Source organism: Spermophilus citellus, assembly GCF_964194105.1.
Source record: "Spermophilus citellus genome assembly, chromosome: 7".
NCBI lineage: Eukaryota > Metazoa > Chordata > Mammalia > Rodentia > Sciuridae > Spermophilus > Spermophilus citellus.
Window position 1 is genome coordinate 117,215,547 of NC_138188.1, and position 19,029 is coordinate 117,234,575.

At 37.3% G+C, this 19,029-nt stretch overlaps 1 protein-coding gene across 1 annotated transcript; it reads left to right on the forward strand.

Moving 5' to 3' along the window:
• The first annotated feature begins 2,460 nt into the window (after nt 1-2,460).
• Nucleotides 2,461-18,308, forward strand: CLDN1 (claudin 1). Its single transcript, XM_081302407.1, has 4 exons — nt 2,461-3,229; nt 11,499-11,663; nt 14,056-14,140; nt 15,791-18,308. The coding sequence occupies exons 1-4, from the start codon at nt 3,007-3,009 to the stop codon at nt 15,951-15,953; spliced, it is 636 nt and encodes a 211-aa protein (XP_081158533.1). The 5' UTR covers nt 2,461-3,006; the 3' UTR covers nt 15,954-18,308.
• Nucleotides 18,309-19,029: the final 721 nt, after the last annotated feature.

Below are 19,029 nucleotides of genomic sequence, written 5' to 3' on the forward strand. Positions count from 1 at the left end.
CCCTTTTCCTCCCACCTCATGTCTCTGTTTAATGCTAACAAAATTACATATAAGAGTTTACGAGGGGAATGGGATAACAAACATGGAGGGAAATGAATTACAGTAGATGGGGTAGAGAGAGAAGATGGGAGGGGAGGGGAGGGGGGATAGTAGAGGATAGGAAAGGTAGCAGAATACAACAGTCACTAATATGGCAGTATGTAAAAATGTGATGTGTAACCGATGTGATTCTGCAATCTGTATTTGGGGTAAAAATGGGAGTTCATAACCCAATTGATTCTAATCTATGAAATATGATTTGTCATGAGCTTTGTAATGTTGTGAACATCCAATAAAAAAATAAAATAAAATAAAATAAAATTTAAAAAAAGAAGTATTAGCTACTATTCCATAGAGTTTTAAGGCTTTAAACTTGGATGACCTTTTATATCTCAATCCTTAACTTTTTAAAAATTTTTTTGTTGTCAATGGACTTTATTTTGTTTGTTTATATGTGGTGCTGAGAACTGAACCCAGGGCCTCATACAAGCTAGGCAAGCACTCTATCACTGAGCCACAATCCCAGCCCCTCAATCCTTAACTTTTATTGATAAGAAAAGTGAGGCAGAGAGAGGAAGTTTGAGAGTACATAACATATTATCTGGCTTCATACACAAGGACATTTGCCACACTATCGCCAGTCTTTCTAGAAGCTTCTGGATCACAACTCTGCCTTTATGGCTTATACCTCATTTATGAAAGGCTAGTGTCTCTAAGTTGTTTTCCTCAGGAGTTAATGGAGTTGCACTGAGCTATTATCTCACCTGTTCTCTGTCCTGAAGCCAGGACAGAAAAGTAGACAGGATTAGGATGCCAGAGACGGGCATGGGTCACAGTGGAGCAAACAGCATTCACCGCAGTCTCACAAACAGGGCTGTGGGTAGTGAGGTAATCAGCCTCACACAGACCTGGAGTAAAAACACAAAAACACAGGCCCTGCTGACCACAGAAGTCATCCTTCCAATTCCCTGACAACTTGGGGTTGTTAGAAACAGATCCCAATACAGATTAAAAGGGCTTGTAAACAAAATACATTCATTGGATTCAAATCTTGTCTTTTTAAAATGGTTTTAATTCTGAAAAAGACTGGAAGAAAAATGGATAGGCTGATATGATTTATATGACTCTGGTTTAGTCCTACAGTCCCTCCTCTGATCTGAGGAATAAACAAATACAACATGATATGTCTTCATCCACACCACCAGGCCTCTGAAGAATATTTACATGAACCTAGAGAACAACACTGCTTGCAGGCCCAGAGCCAGGGGACACAATGTGAACACAGTCTTGCCCTACACATATTATTTGGAGACTTTTTCAGGTATAGGGAGGCGGTAGAAGGACAGCCCTCACTTGTTTTAATATTGCTTAACTATATCTCTTCCTCCAGCTCCTACGTCACCCTCTTCCTCGCTGCTCACCCCAAATCCCTGGGCAGACAAGTCCTGTATCCCTTAATCCTTCACAAAAGTCATCTGGAATCAGCCAAGTCGGGCAGAGGGCTTTGCCATTCCTCTCACCCTCAGTGTGAACATTTTTTATCATTTCTTCCTTGTTGCAGCCTAACAGCTCGCTTAGTATGTATGTGTAGCCCTTGTTTTCTCCTTCATGTTTATTTCTGCTCCAAGTTTCTTCTGTTTTTACCAAAACCATAGAAGTTTCTCCTCCCATTACACTTACACCACACACACACAAAAGTTGGGAAAACATTTTAATTATTCCCAACCACAACACCACTTCTAAGCAACTACAAAGAAGAAAGCCCTGGAGATACATAGCCCACACTAAAAGTTCAAGGAGACCAAAGCCTGGGAATGGCAGAGCCCTCCCTGCAAAAGCCAGGGTGGGAATGCAGTCTTCCTAAATTCCAACAGGGTGCTCTTTCCACTGGGGGCTGTTTTGTGCCTTCCTCTCTGACAAACAATACTTGATAATCCATCCATGAAACATCCTTGAGTAGAAATGGCCACTGGCCAGGTCTCCCTGATAATCTGAGGTGCTGCTTGAAAACAAACTCCTTTCAGGAAGCAATTGGTGTATGTGAAGGGGGCAGCTTGGGGTGGGGCACCAGGCTGCATTTTTCAAAGGGAGGACAATATATGAAAGGGCATGTGCTTCTTTCAGCTTAAGATGCAAGGGCAGACACAAATACTGGATATGCTACTAACTTGCTGTGTTGTTTTATGAAAGTCGTGTTTCCTTTCTGGGTCTCAGTTCCCTAAAGATCTCTGAGGGCCCTTGAGGAGACAGATGATGACAGGACCTTGAAGAGAAGAAAAGGAGAGGAAAAGAGAAGGGGAGGACGCTGAAGGAAGGAGAAGGAACGTGTGTAAGTAGGAATGGAGGCGGAGTTGGAAATGTTTTCAATAAGATATTGGGGGGCGTTAAAAAGTGAAACTGGAGCTCTTGCGGGGGTCCATTTTTCCTTTTCTGGCGTTTTTTATGTTTACACATCCATAGTAATTTGAGCATTACTACGGAGTGAATGAATGAGAAGCCTGACCAGCGAGGAGAGAAATGAGAAGAAGCGGCCACCTACGTACTTCTGATCATTCTCCAGTTGTCCCATCATCGCTGGCGGGACTGTCCCGCCAGCGGCGCCACGGCCAGAGCCAACTCCTGCGCCCTGGGTCGCGCTCCTTGTGAGCCGCCCCGAAACCGCCAGGGACGCAGCGCGGCTGTAGCAGGGGGCGGAGCTGCTTTAAATCGCGGCGCCCAGCGGTTGCGAGTCTCAGAGCCTGAGCCTGGGAGCAGCGGCCACTTCTTGCAGCCGAAGTCCAGGGCTAACTTGGACTGGGACCCTGATCCGGAAATAGAGCCTCTCTAGCAGCAGCACAGCGAGCAGGATTCCCCTCAATAACTTGGTTGGAGCGCCCCGGCTACCATCGCGAGCCCTAGGTGCGCACCTGCAAACTCTCCACTTTCTGCACCTGCCACCCGCAGCTTGCGCGAGCGCCTGAGCTAGCCATGGCCAATGCGGGGCTGCAGCTCCTAGGCTTCATTCTAGCCTTTCTGGGCTGGATTGGCACCATCGTCAGCACTGCTCTACCCCAGTGGAAGATTTACTCCTATGCTGGAGACAACATTGTGACCGCCCAGGCCATCTTCGAAGGGCTGTGGATGTCCTGCGTGTCGCAGAGCACAGGGCAGATCCAGTGCAAAGTCTTCGACTCCTTGCTGAATTTAAACAGTGAGTGTATCCCCATCTCACAGCAGCAACCTACAGACCCCAATGCCCCCCAGTGGCTCCCTTATGGGGTAGTGACCCTGTTGTGTTCTGTGATTACATGATTATCAATCTTCAGGTGATCAGATCTTCTGATCACCTGATCTGTTGTGAGGGATTAGAGACAACCCTGGTTTTGGGAAAAGGAGGCCTGGGCCTAAGCTCTAGTTTTGCCTCCAACTTCCTGGCACACTTTTCTGCCCCCACTCCCACCCTGCTCCAGGTGTGGTTTTATCTTAAATTCTTATGAGGGTGGGAGGAGATTGGAAAAGTGAAGGCCATGTTTGAACTTGAGCTCTTAGGTCTCTTCTGGACATTCTGATTCTGGGTAACTTCAGGATTGGTAAGGTTCTGGCAAGAAAATGGCGTGCCTTGTGTAGCTTTTACAGTGTGCAAAATTAAATGCATGATTCCAAAATATCAAATAAGGAAGTTAAAAGAAAAACTTTACTATGACTTTTCATGGTAAGGGTCACTTTCGTACCTGTTATTTCCCATTTTTAAAATCATGTAAGTGGGGCTGGGGATGTGGCTCAAGCGGTAGCGCGCTCGCCTGGCATGCGTGCGGCCCGGGTTCGATCGATCCTCAGCACCACATACCAACAAAGATGTTGTGTCCGCCGAGAACTAAAAAAATAAATAAATAAATATTAAAAATTCTCTCTCTCTCTCTCACTCTCTCTCCTCTCTCACTCTCTCTTAAAAAATAAATAAATAAATAAATAAAATCATGTAAGTGCGCAGAAGCCCCTCTCAAGACTCCTTAAAGAAGCCTCTTGGTATTTGCACAAGAGATTCAGTTTTCAAGCCCGAGGTGTTCAGAGGAGGTGGACCATATAGTATTATTTTAGAGAGAAGATTGATGGCAAGTGGGAAAAGGACAACAAGAAAGGAGTTGTTGAATGAGTTTTGAATGAGTTCCCCAGCATACTATGAAGGACAGTAGAAAGGCCTGGAAGAGAACGCTGGAAGAGTAGCAGCTTATGAAAGCAGAGAGGTCACCTAGGGAAGAAGGAGAGAGAAAGCAAGAGAGATGGGTTTCCTTTTCTCTTGCTTAGTGCCTGAGCCTAGAAGCTCTTATCAAGGATTTGAAGGTTCACTTCTCATTTATCAAGTTGGAAAGGATTATGTAGAGGGAAATATTTATATGGATGTTGGGGAGAAAGATGACAAAATGGCTTTTTCCATCTCTCTCCTTTTTCAAAAAATGAAAAGCTTTTGAGCTCCTTGTTAGAAAAATCACTAAATCCCCACTTAGGTAATAAACTTTCATGACAGGATGATCTCTCTTGAGCAATCACATTTGTTGTTGTATACCATGTGTCTGTTGTGTCCTTTAACCAACTTGAAGAAAATCTTCCTCAGAAAAATAAGACTGTCCACCAGTCCCCAAGGCGTGCCCAGGGTGAGCAGCTTGGGACTACTCAAGTTTACTTCACTTGCTTTGCCCACCTCCAATGAGGAATAATGATTGATATAAAATGTCAGAAGCCATGTGGTTTAGAGTTATTAAATCTGCTTCAGACCTTATGAACACCTGGAGAATTTAATCGATGTGTATGGTGGTTTTGTATGTTGTCACTTCAGCTTTTCAAAATTCCCGTGTCATGATTCTTTTATATCAAAAGTAATCTATAAATTTAGTAGTTGTGTATTGTTTATAGCCCTTCTGTGATATATTTCCAAAGTGAAAAATTGAGAGTGAATCATTGAATTGTCCCATGGAAAGAGAAATACTCTTGAAGGAAAAGGTGTCAGTCATTTTTGGCAGATGGAGAAGGTGCTAAGGACAATTTCAGAGAAGTCTCAATATCAATTTCATTCCTTTAATCAAGATTGTTCATTTTCAACATGTTTAACTAGTATAAACTTAAATGACAAAATGGAAAAAGATTGATTCATGCTGTAGATACTCAATAAGATCATCCTTAACCATAATGCTGTGTTTAAATGTTTCATTTTAATTAATTTCTTGTTAATATAGTTATTATAGTTTTTAAAGCTGTGGTGGAAGCAATACATACTTCCCTCTCGCATGCATACAATTTGGAGACTTCTGGTCTGTGCCTTCAATGAGAACAGATTCTCCTTTCTGCTTTGGTTAAAGCCATGGTTTATCCAAGATGGAAGTAAGGCCTTTCTCCCAAAACCAATTCCCAGGAGAGGAAATCTTGACTCACAGGTTCTTTCTCCTAACTGGCCAGTGACTCACTGGATGCTTTTGGATGGAGCCCAGGAAATCTGTCTCTGTTTCTCCACCTGAGCAGTGATGCTCACGCCCACCTGATGAGAAGATCTGGGGTGGTGACACACTGACTGGTTTTGGTGTAGTTCTATGACATATAGAGATGAAAAGGACTCTCTGTGTGCATAAGTAATGTGCCTCATAAAAGCTTATGTTTCATGAAATGCTTTAAGATGAAAGCTTGACTATAGGTTTCCTGAAATTGTACCTTGCTATCTTTGCCAGTAGAGCCCATTTAGCATCTTAACATTCCACATATGGGAATTTCTCAAGGTTTTAGCCCTGAACCTTGTTTCTGTGCTTTAACTGGTATCAGTTGTCAAAAACATGTGATCTTCAGGAAGGATCTTAAGGAACACAGTGTGCTTACACTGTATACAGAATGTACTCTATATAATGTAAGACACAAGAGACAGCAGGACTTATTTTAGGTAGTTCTAACCAAGCAGTTTATGAAAATGAAACTGAGGAGGTACTTCTGGAGAAACGCCTGTCACACAATGTACTATGATTTATAGGGGATAAGACAACTTTCATTGTACCCTATTGTGATGTCCATTGACATTGACAACTCTTGCAGCTGAAAGTGGAAATTTACATATACAAAGGAAAGTATCAAATATAATTGCAGCATACTTTTCTTAATTAACCTGTACATTTTACCTTGTTTTAATGACATTCTCAACATTTGGGGAAGCTAATGCCTATTTTGCATGCTTCATTAGTTGCTTCTTCTTACTTGACTTTAATAGCTAGAACTATCCAAAGATTGGGCTGTCTAGGGAGGCTATGTGTTGGGAGGTATCCAAGCAGAGAATAAGTAAGCACTTTGTAAGAATGCTGTTGGGAAGATCCAAGCACCAGACAAATGGGAGGTTAGGCTAGACTCTTCAAGTTTCATCTAACTCTGAGATTCTGTAATTTGTTTATAAGCTACACTAGCCTGTTAAACTTGCTCTGCATGAATCCACTTGTGTGTAGGTGTGCTTAATGAGTATTGGTTGTCATGAGGTTTCCCAGCACTCTCACCATGATGTCAGACTCAGGCAGAGAAACAAAATCACTGACTTGGACAGTCTTTGAAGCATGGATAGAGAGGAGGGCACTTATGCTTCTCTAGACTGCTTTATGCCTACGAAACCAAGGACATTCAAAGGGCGATTGTTGTGCAGATGTTTCAAGAGTTAGTTCTCACTGTTAGAACGATTGAAGTGTAATAATTTTTTTTAAAAAAGCTCGAAATAAGAAGTTCTTAATTCTTAACCTGGTTTTGCATTAAGTAGCAATTATGTATGATGGATAGGGATCCACTTGACTTCTCTTAGCTCAGGTGTTTTCCCACACGTAAAATGAGGCAAAGTAGGAAGAACCAAGATAAATTCACTATTAATGTGTCCATTCAAAAATTTGAGCACAGCCCTAATCACACTCTTAGGGATATAACTGGGATGATCCTGCGGTGCCTTCCAGGGCCAACTTTCTGTTGCTAACTTTAATGATGGAAGAGGGAAAAGCTAGTGGCAGAACACAATCCTAAAATGATGAGTAAGTGACATGGAGGTGATAGAAGCCCAAATTTAATCATGAGGCAATTTATTTAAGAAACAAACCAAAGAAAGGTAGCAAAACCTCTCAGAGCATCCTAAAAAGTGCAAAGTCCTCCCTCATCCTGGAGTTACTGACTTCGCTTATGTTCTGAAGTCACACGAGTTCTTGCACCAATAAAATGGAAATGCTAACAATGATTTCTCTTGTGAAACTTTGAACATCAGTAAAAGTGAAAGACTTAAGAAGTTGAAAAAAATAGGAATATAATCTGTGACAGTCTTGAAGAGCTTTTTTAATTGTAAGGGAGTCAAGAGCATTTTTCTTCTTGTCACACAGTGGTCAAATTCTTCTTTTATTCACTCCATTCTTAGCAACTACTAGTACAAAGAAGGACTGTGTGAGGATACAATTAGAATAGAAATTTATTTTGTTTATGATATACACTCTGTAGTGTAAGAATATGGTAACATGGTTAGTAAGTAGCATAAACAATGTCAAGTGTTTACATGTAAAGCTTTAGGAAAAAAATCCACATTCTTGTCTGTACTTGTCTTTCTACACTTATGTTGATGAATCTAAGTGCAGTAGATCAGTACCATGAAACTCATTTCTTGTCTTATAAGTAGAGATCTTTGTAAGTATTTTTTAAATTATACTTTTAGGTTGAAAGTGGTGAGAACTCCTTAGGGGGTCTTTAAGCTCAAGATTACCAGTCTGGCTAAGTATAATTAAAAGACTGCCTTCTCCATTTACTGCTGAATAATGAAGAGAAACAATAGCATGACTTTTTCAATGTTTGCTAACCAAATTCTCCACAGACAACTTTAGTTAGTTATGATATTGTACAGGTATCTGCAAATTTAAAGTTCCAGGAAAGGAATACACTAGATTTGATCCAACCAGCTCAGAGTTAATAGCACAAATCTGTATTATATCTCTCTGATTCAAAATATGATTTTATAACTTTTAAACATTTCTGTTAGTATCTCTGCCCTGCCCTTTGTCATTCTAATAAGAAAAAAAATGAATTTCATCTTGAGAGCTCATTGGAAATATAATTTAAAAAGTTAAGAGTATAAATGTTTCCTCTCTGCATGAGTTTTTAGCTTTTAATGACCTAAAAACTAAATCTGGCTTTATGTATAAAGATTTTAGCATCCAAAGCTCTTGAAGGAAGTGTTTCTATGTATTATTTAAAAAATTAATTTAAACAGAAGAATATGTATTTTATGTATGATATTATTACAGTTTAAAATATAAAGAAAGATACTGCTCTAATTCAAATTCTTCTTCAGGTATAGATTTTCAAGTATTATACTCAGTACTATGGATGGAAATATAAATAAATATCTGACTCAAGTCATCTAGGAGCTTACAGCTACATGTCTTAGGTCTCTGACTTAACAGCCTTCCACAAGAACTTGGTATGAAGAATTCATCTGGCTCCAGCTTAAAACCGTGCAATGTAGATTTGATCTGCACATACAAGTCCTCATAACTTGTAACACAATATTGCTTAACTTGACTTGAAATCCATTGTTACATATGCCCAGCTAGTGAGTTTTCATGCTGTCATGATTCTCAGTGTTTGTGTATGTGTATTTATTATTTTTACATTTTCCTTACATATCACTGTAGTTAAGAACTCATCCAAATTAGTGAAGAAAGATGAGATTTTGTGTTTGATGCCAGCTAATATTGTAAAATACAAAAACCAAAAATTTACAAGTCAATGGCTGCCAGGGTATAAATGGAAGATATTTCTTTACAAAACAACATCCTACACTATTGTTTTGTCACATTTAAAAAAAAAAAAAAAAACGAAAATATTAGCCCCTTGATCTCCATGGTGAATGTAATCAGAAGTTTCGTTTTCTCTATTTTCTCTTTTTTTTGTGTGTGTTAAACAAATAACACATTATTCTATAAGAAAATGAAACACTGCAGAACTATTAGCAAGCATAAAACAGAATATCTTCCTCCTTGGAAACCTTGCAAAAGAAGTGGTACAACATGAACCAAAGGTGTTTTTTGTTGTTGTTTTTTTGTTTTGTTTACTTGTTTGTTTTTATAAAGGGGAGAAATTTAGATTAAAATTGTGAATTCTAGGTCATTCTAGGCAGATGCGGTGGAACCTGGAGTAGTTTATAGGTGTGTATGCCTTGCTTAAAAGTTCAGAGGTTTTATACAAGCCTGACTCAGGGGCCCAAAGCCCAGTAGACTCCTCATGAAGAATGCCCTGTGCTTCCTCAGTGCTAAGACCTGCTGTTTAAGTGGCTGGTGCTTTTACTTGACAAACAGAAGTATGATTATTATATAAGCTAGGTAACATTTGGGGCCCTACAACTTGAAAACAGTGGAAAACTTGGAAAGAGATCAGAGAAAGGAAGAAAAGTCATTAATAGAGGGTTGGAAAGCTGAGTATGTATGATAAAATAAAGAAGAGGTGGCTGTAAGATGTAAGAGGTTTTACATATTTGAAGGGCTATAGTAATAGGAATATTTTCTGATTATATGATCTAAATACTGAGGGTAAAAACATGTCACCCCTGCTTTAAGATCTTCCAGTGACTTCTGAATATACTTGGAATAGACTCCAATCCTCTACCCTCACTTTGTAATAAACTCTTTATAATGCATGCCTTCCTTGCACCTTGCTGAACTTCATTTCCCTTTCCATATCTTATTGTCTTAGTTTTCCCAGGACCCAGAGCCCCCTTAGGATGCGGGACTGTTCATTTTAAAATGAAGACAGTCCTGGGAAAGTTGACCTGAATAGTCACCTTATCCTCTAGGCACCTGTGTTGTTTTTGCTGCTTTTGGCCTCTGCCTGGAATCCCCCACCAAATCGGAAGTCCGTGTTATGGATGAGAATTGAGTTATTGTAATTTTAGTTTTCTTTCTAAGTAATGATTTTCTTTGAAAAGGCTATTCGTGAATGATAAGGAAGTATACATCTTAGTTATGGAGTCCTTGGTACTTTCCTCTTCATACCACAGTATGGTTAGTGATTCCATGCAAAAAGTTGTGCAATGACCTTGTAAGTAGCTTCACTTCCTGTAAACCGTGGGCTGGGGAACATGTTTTGATTCCTCAGTTTCTTTCCCGCCTGGAATATTGAGCTAGGGGTGTGGGTGGGTGTGTATAGATGTTTCTACACACAGGGAGGTAGGAATGTTAAGGGGAGGCAGAGAGTATCTGTTTCATTTTCTAATGAAGTCAAGCAAGAAATTATTTTGGTTTACAGAATATCACTCAGATACTATAAAAATACCTTTGATGCTTCTTAGAAAGAGATTAATATGATTTGTCATAGATCAATGATGACAAGAATAGAAATGTCAATAAATTGAAATTTAATGATGCTTCAGAAATGTTTAGTTTTAATTTTGATCAGTAGCCTAAGTTATCAACCCTGAAGATGCTGAGACTAAACCTGGGTATAAATTAGATTTTGAAATTCAATTTTTTTCCATCACCTCAGCCACTTTTGAAGACCAAAAGGAGCCAATGCTTCTAACTAAATAAAATCTAATCTGTCTAGTTCCCCCTCCTTCTTTATTTCAAGTCTTCACCTTTATGCCACAATGATGGTCTGAAGTTTCTTCTCTTTAAGAGATCTATTGACATAATCTCTCAAACCTGATCCTGTCTATTTGATCATGACTTAGTAAACCAAAGACAATACAGGGAATTAGAAAATTAGTGGGATCCTGAGAAATACCAAAATGAATTATTGTGTCTGTTATTTTATAACATGACAGCTGAAATAGTTGGAAAAAACTGGTTAAACTTTTGAATGTGAATATACTACTATGTTCGAAAGTAACTTCTTAAAGTTTATTTTGTTTTTAAAAAAAATGGGTTTCGTATCCTCCTTCTAGTCACTAGAGAAACAAGTGTGGCTTATCCAGCCATGATAATCTTTGTTAAAATTCATATATGTTTCATATTCACTACTTTTTCTGAAGCTTGATGATTGGTGTAAAGTTGGTAATAAATACCAAAGATGCATTGTAAGCCATTTAAATTCAAATAGTAAACATCAAGATAATATGTATACTTGTTATTTCAGAATTAAAATACTCCTAATAAGGATTAAATAGACATTAGTTTAGCTAAAACTGTTCAGTTAGATCATTTCTTATTTTTCCAGTTGATTTTGAATTTAATTTTTTAAAAAATGTTAGGGCCGGAGAGCCTCTGTTCAGCATTCAATGTAGGTGTTTTGTGTTTTTTTTTTTAATATTTGTTTATTTTGTTTTGTTTTTGAGAGAATAGTGTAGTCTGCCAGCAGAAATATCACTAGAATGGTAACCATCTAGTTCCTACTTCAGTTTCTTCCCTTCCTTACAAGACTAAAATATACTTGGTCTCCTACCACTCTTTTCTTGTTAGTTTAGGCAAGTTTTTAAAAATGTTCTAAATATTTCCTTTCAGGCACTTTGCAAGCAACCCGTGCATTGATGGTGATTGGAATCCTGCTGGGACTTATAGCAATCTTTGTGTCCACCATTGGCATGAAGTGTATGAAGTGCTTGGAAGACGATGAGGTACAGAAGATGAGGATGGCTGTCATTGGGGGTGTGATCTTCCTTATTGCAGGTAAGAGAGGCCTGCCTCCGTGGTTCCCATTACCAATATGGATTGAGATTTAGTTTTTGGTTTCATTAGGTTTTGTTGAATGAATTGCACTTAGAATTATTTTCATCTCTTTAAAATCTGCAGACACAGACCTATAGTCAGTTGACTCTTGTGTGAGAGCCAAATGAAAATATTATGTATGTGCTCACATGTCAGTTCTATTCGCTAAGGTTTCAGATGCTCACTTGTTTGTTACAACCAGTCTCTCCCCAGCTGAAGAGAGATGTTTGCTACCTAGAAAAAAATCAAGAACAATTTTATTAATTTAGAAAAATCTCTTGTGTCTCCATAGATACTATGTTAAAAATGATGGGGAATAGTGAGAGGAAGCATAAATCACTGGGTAATCATACAGGTCTGTGAAAGGTAGACAGGATTTGGATTATTGGAGAAAAATGAGGACAACATTCCATATAGAATTATATGGAAGGTATAATTCCAGAATAAAAAGTATATATCCATAGATCAGAAGAGAGAAAGGCCAGTTGGAATAGAGGTGGACTATTGAAGTTAGATTAGATGAGTAGGAAAGAAAACAACGTGGGAACATCTTGGAAAAAAAATCTTGATAAAATAATGAGGTTATTTTTACCATAGAAAATAAGGATGTATGTGTTGTTCTATTCAAGTGTTAAATTGTGTGTCTTTTGAGAAAATAAAAGCTAGAAGATGAATAGCATCATTTCACATCTTTCTAATAAGGTTTATTTTATTATTATAAGGTTTATTTTAATATGCCTTTAATATAATACCTAATGTAGGCATATAGTAATAGAGTACTATATATCCTAACTATTATGTGTGAATATAAATATAAATATGTATTAAATATATGTTAAAAAAAAAAAATATATATATATATATATATATATATACCCGTTATTCTGAATTAGATACAAATATACTACTAGGAAAACTAGAATTAAACTTTCTTAATTTTTGTATTGACCAAAGACCGAGAGGGGCTTTGATCCAGCACAACATGTGAATTTAACCCGTAATAGAGGGAGAATGTAGCTTTGCTAAAGATGTGATTAAAGTGATGAGTGATAAAATTTCAACTTATTGAAGCACATATTAAAAAAAAGACATGAATGGTGCTTTATTCCTAACAATTTCATCTTGAGCCTTGAATAAACTCAGTGTGTAGCACCTTTTCTTTGCTTGCCTTCTTGTAACTTCAGTCTCAGAAACTTACTCAGGCATGCAGCTCACAGGTAGGTGCACATGGTCTATTTGAACAGCCAAAAACCAAAGTGTTCTCTCTCATGCATTAAAGACGAGTAGATGTAACCAATTTTTTTGAAAAAGAGGAGAAGGAATATAGAAATTCATCTGTCTATATTGATGAATTTTCAGAATTGCAATAAAAGATATTAGTTTCTTTTTAAATTTATTTCTTGACAGGTAAATTTGCACATATTTTTCATATACATTGAAAAATAAGTAAACTGAGATAATTAACATCTTGCCTCACATAGTTACCATTTTTGTGTTAAGAACACTTATATATACCTTCTTAGCATTTTTCAAGAATACATTAATTGTAGTTAGCCTTTTGTACAATGAATCTCTTGAATTTATTTCTTCTATCTAACTGAAATTTTGTATGCCAATTATTTCCTTTGGACAAGAAAATATGAGCCATTTTATATTTCATTATAAACATTTTATATTTATGTTGATGGCATAGGTGTTTTAGATGAAGTGATTTCCCTGATATTAATGGATAAAAATGTTGTGTGAAACTGAGCTTGTGCTATAGAAAGCAATTTGACATGGCACCCTCAGCAAATCATTCCCTTGTACAGTGTTGCTCTGGCCAATAGGGATTTGGGTGTTCTGGTCCATTCTGAGACAGGTCCTGCTCTTTCTGCTACTAGCCGCTTATTTTAATTTTGTTCCAGCAGAAACTGTAAATTTTCAGTTTGGTCAAGTGGAACCTATAAGAATTCTCACCTTTTGTTTTTAAGCACAACTAATAAGAACAACAGTTCTATTAAAAGTAGCTTAGCATACTAAACTATAGGACTGCAGTATCTTTGAAGAAAATCTTGAATAATATGAATTTGCTGGATTTCTTCTAAAAAGCATTATTTGTGCCAGTGACCTTGAATAATAAATAAATAAGATGTCATGAATAGTTAAACTATGCCTAATTCCAACTTAATATTTTTGTATATCTTAACAGAATACTTGGAATAAATCATATATAAATCAACTCTACTATTGGTAATACTAAGATAAAAATGTCAGCACTATTGTTGAGATTTAATTCTTATAAAATACATTCGGATTTAATGGGCTCAGTGTTCCATAGTGATTAACAGCCTTTTGTTTTGCATTTCTGTAGGTCTGGTTATTTTAGTTGCCACAGCATGGTATGGCAATAGAATTGTTCAAGAATTCTATGACCCTATGACCCCCGTCAATGCCAGGTAATGCTATTCAAGCAGAAAATAGTTTATTTTCTGAGAGAAATGCCCTTCTTATGTTCAACACAATCCTGCTAATGCCATAGTTCCTCAATTTGCCTTCAAAAATTGTATGAAATCTTATGTCAAACTTGCAAACAATTCAAATGACCTGTGACTTGTGTTAAAATGAGTTTGATAATTGCTTTAACAGCCTGTATTGATGACAAAATGCACTTCAAAGTAGAAAAGTTCTGGGCTGTGTATTTCCCAACTACATGGGCATCTTTATTTTTTTTCTCCAAATATGAACAAGTGTTAATATATTTAAAATTTTCTTCTTGAAGTGTATTCTGATGTTTATAGCAACTAACTATGATTACTTGTAATGCATAGTTTATTATGGCTTAAAAAAATAGTACTACCGTAGTGGTTAATGAATAATACTTTATTCTTAACAGTTATTTTTACATGTAAAGCCATGTTGTGGTGTATTTTTCTAGTACTTTGAGATATACCTTTGAAGTATTATGTTCCATTACCACTACAAAATTGACTTTATAAAGATCATCTCTTTTATTACTACAAACCATACAAGTTAAAGAGCAGATTCTTGGTCCTCACATGATGACACACTTTGATCAGGGACAGCACTGATTGTCTCACTGTCTTCACATCTTTAAAGCTTAATAACTACATTCAAAGTCAAGATGTTAAAATGTAATTATTGTTTGTAAGTCCTAGGATGAACAAATGAAAAATCTCAGTGTTTTCAGAGATAAGGTGTGCTTCTTTTTATATAATCTCCCACGTACAGAAGAACACAGACTGCAATGATTATGTTGGAGCCTGTCCCATAAGACTTATGATGCAGGAACAGAAACTTATGGAGGTCAATAGGACAAAATTTTACCAGAGCAGTCATACCAGTAGTGCATGTGAAAGCAGTTTATAAATTGCTGGACACTATGCACTTTTTGTTTACATGCTCACACATGATCCTGAAACCCATCCAAGGAAGCAGGTGGGAGAAACTATGGGTGAGAGGTGAAGTTGATTCCCCATAATTGCAACAGTTGGGGGTTTGCATCAGGTTCCAAAGCTAGGTCTTATAACTTTTAGATCTAGTTCTTTTATCTCTATTGTCCATAATCAGTCACAGGTACTTAACCATAGGAAACTGGCTGGCTTAATACATCTTTGAGCTATGGACTACTCAGAAGTCTTTTTATAAAACATAAATTTTAGATTTTAGTTTACATAGTAGGATCAACTATTAGAAACTCTAGTACTTTCTACTCTAGCAAATTTTTAAAAAATATGATTGATATTTGATAGCACCAATTAATAAGTTATACACTAAGAACTGTGGTCTAATCCCCACAACTGAAATATATAAGCATTGCTTTACAAGTCTCCTATACATGGAAAAATCTTTGGAAATATTCATGTAATTAAGTTGGTGTTGCAGGTTGTATTCCTGCTGTAATATTATAAATTGTCAATAATTGCAATGTAAACATTCTTGTGTTCACAGACCTTAGAGTACCTCCCAAGGAATCAAGGGAGGGGTGTAATTTCACTAAAGAAATATAATGTGTATTATATCATTTCCTTCTTTAGAAAAATTGCCAGTGATTTGTTGACTAACATATGCATTGTGTCTCTCTTTAGATATGAATTTGGCCAGGCTCTGTTCACTGGCTGGGCTGCTGCCTCGCTCTGCCTTCTGGGAGGTGCCCTACTTTGCTGCTCCTGTCCCCGAAAAACAGCCTCTTACCCAACACCACGGCCTTATCCAAAACCTACACCATCCAGTGGAAAAGACTACGTGTGACAGAGGCAAAAGGAGAAAATCCTGTTGACACAAATACAGAATGGACTTTGAAATACTATCATTGACATTACGATCTTAGACTTTTGACTATTGTAATCTGAACTGTGGTTTTTTTTTACAAAAGAAACCATATTTTTATAAATATCCATTGCGACAAGTAGCTTAGTCTTATTTTATCTTCTTTTCTCAGTATCAGAGGGAAGCCCTTTCCATTGTTTTATGGCTTCCCACCAAGTAGTCATGGGGGAGGGGTGCCCCTTAAATATGTACAGATATGTATATATACATGTTTTTCTATAAAAAATCAGACCATAAAAACTCTTATTGTCATTATGTTGGTATTTGTACACTCAGAGTGTCTCTAAAATAGAAAAAGTATATTTCATTTTAATTAAATAAGCTTATTAGAATATTTTTCTTCCTTTTTCTTCATGCCTATATAATAGGTTGAATATCATTTAGCCCCTGCTATCAGCTTTTAGCATCTTTGCTGTAAGACCAAAACTACTGTATCAAATATGAATTCTTCATGTGTGCCCTTTTCATATACTTACTTTATCTTATTTTTCCATGATCTTATGGCACTTACTTCTTTATCAGCCCTCACCCCCCAAGCCCACTTTTCTTTATGTTGGGCTCTTTTCCTGAATCTGATAATGTATCTAGTAGAATACATTTTCAGTCGGAAAGCCAATAAGAATCTGTTACAGTTCAAAGCTGTGGGAACAAATCCTTCTGCACGACCAGACAATATTTTTCTGTTGACCTTCCCTCAAGATCCCTGTACTTTGACCTACGGCATTCTTGTTTGCTTCGAAAATATTTGTTTCATGGAATGGCTGTGCTGCTCACCTGAGTGTCATAACACAGTTTTATTGATTGGATTTTTAAGTTACTTATTCACAGTCCCACATTCCCCCAAACTACCTTTTTCTTCCTCCCTCCTAAGCTACATTGTTTTTTCATATGTAATTATTATATAGTTTACCTCTTCCCAGAGAGGTGTGGTATGTTTATCTGAACAAAATGCTAGACTTGCTGGAGTGATAATGTGGTGACAAATACTCGATAGCTGTGAGCAAGTCACTTAATCTTTCTACCTCTTTTCCCATCTGTCAAATTGAGATAATTATGCTTAACCAGCTGTAAAGGTAATGGGAGTATTAATTAGTTGACATGAGTCTCATTCTTTGAACATGAAATATGCCTAAGTAGTATTTTTCTTTGCTCAATTGGCAGCTTTGAAGTTGCTGAATAAAACCTACACACAGCCTTTGCTCTGTGTAGTAGCTCCTTTATTCTGCAGGTCCATTTCCTTTCATTCTGCTGGGCTGAACATTTTGTTGGTGCTCTGTTCCATTTGAACAACTTCTCCTACCTTTCTAGTCTGTAAGAATGCTACTTCACATGAGCAAGATGATGTAATGGAAAGGGTGTTGACTCTGAGGTCTGGAGGCCTGGATTTGAATCTCAATGCTATCAATTATTGCCTTGAGTTTGGGCAAGACACTTGGCTGCCCTAGATTTATTGCTTCATCTCTAAAAAGGGGTTTGTAATTCCTAATCTGCCTACATCACGGGGATGTTGTGGGACTCCAGTGAGATGCAATACATGTGAATGTGGTTTTGTAAGGAGAAATGTGCTGTACTAGGGAAAGAGTTAAGAAATTTAAGTGCATAGTTTTCGGGGTTACTTTTAAAAGGAGGAAAAAGAAGAAGAATATTGACATGGGTCATTTGCCTTAATCAGTCTCTTGAGTGGTGAAGCACTAAAGTGAAATTCAGTTCACTAAATAAAAAGGATCCTGAGAAAGTCCTCATTTCTTCAGTCAGATGGACTGATGCTTTTGTAGCTAAGCAGATGCAAAGGAGGAAAGAGAAACCTGTGTCTTTGACACATAAACTGTAAGGAGATGTGGAGGTTATTTGTTAAGTAATACCTTCAGTGTTCTTATTGTCAGGTGGCAGCTAACAAGCACTGCAGGGTAGTGGGAATGGTACTTCATGCTAAAAGCACAGGGAGAAGTTATCCTGAGTCTTATGAGGATTTGGACCAAGCAACTTTTAGCATGTCTTCCAAACCTGACAATCTATGCTTCTAGATGTTATCATTCAAAGAGCCCTTGCCTCATATATAAAGCCTGATATGTTGTGTAAGTGCATATGGAAACCTATTGCTAAACCCCACAGAAAATCAATAGTCCAAAGATCCAACAAAATTTTTGTGATAAAATTTATCCAGTTTTGATATTTTTATATTCTGCTACCATACCTGGAAAAGGCCCATAGATATTTGGCGGGTTTGTAATGGGAATTTGTATAAAGCATTGCTCTTTTTAAATAAACCATGTTTTATAATTAAAAAAAAAGATTTGTGGCTTGTTTTCTAATAACTTATTTCAATATTGGTATGCTTGCCAGAGGAGGTGTCCTAAGACAGGATCTGATTCATCATGTGCTCTTGGGAAAGAACTACAATACCTTTGGGCCATACCAAATATTCTCCTACCTCTACTCACTAGGATGCACCACCTCTCTCAAACTGGGCTTCTTACACAGGCTGATAATAGAAGAGGTACCCGTAATTGTTCACAATTATTTATTTTTCATCCATAAGAAGGGGAAGTACATCAATGAGTGAATGAAGAGTAAAAATCAGGCTAAAAATCCATTGTTTTTATAATGATTCTTATCAAAACTACCTGTTAGGAAAGCAGGTGATGAAACTCATTGCTCACTATCTTAATACATCAATAAATGAGCAAATATTAAGTGTGGCCTCTGCCTGGGTAATTTTCATATTTATGAGACCAAGGGATGTGAGCAAAGGATGGCTCTATACTGTGGACTCAGGCATCAGCATGATCTATGAGGGACCAAGATCGTTGGGGGTCACTTTGATTTCAATTCGCCTTAAACAGAATCCACACTCTGTTTCTATTGAATTTAAATTTCTAAGGATAAAGTTGGTGAAGTTGGTGGAAATAAAATTCTTAGGTGCTCCTGATAAGAACTGAAAGAAAAGCTAGATTGTAAATGACAGCAATGAGATGTTCATCTCTGTGTGCACTCATCC

Coding starts and splice junctions, on each gene's coding strand:
- CLDN1 (XM_081302407.1), top strand. CDS start 3,007: ATGGCCAATGCGGGGCTGCAGCTCCTAGGCTTCATTCTAGCCTTTCTG. Junction 11,664..14,055: donor TGTGATCTTCCTTATTGCAG/GTAAGAGAGGCC, acceptor GCATTTCTGTAG/GTCTGGTTATTTTAGTTGCC. Junction 14,141..15,790: donor ATGACCCCCGTCAATGCCAG/GTAATGCTATTC, acceptor GTCTCTCTTTAG/ATATGAATTTGGCCAGGCTC.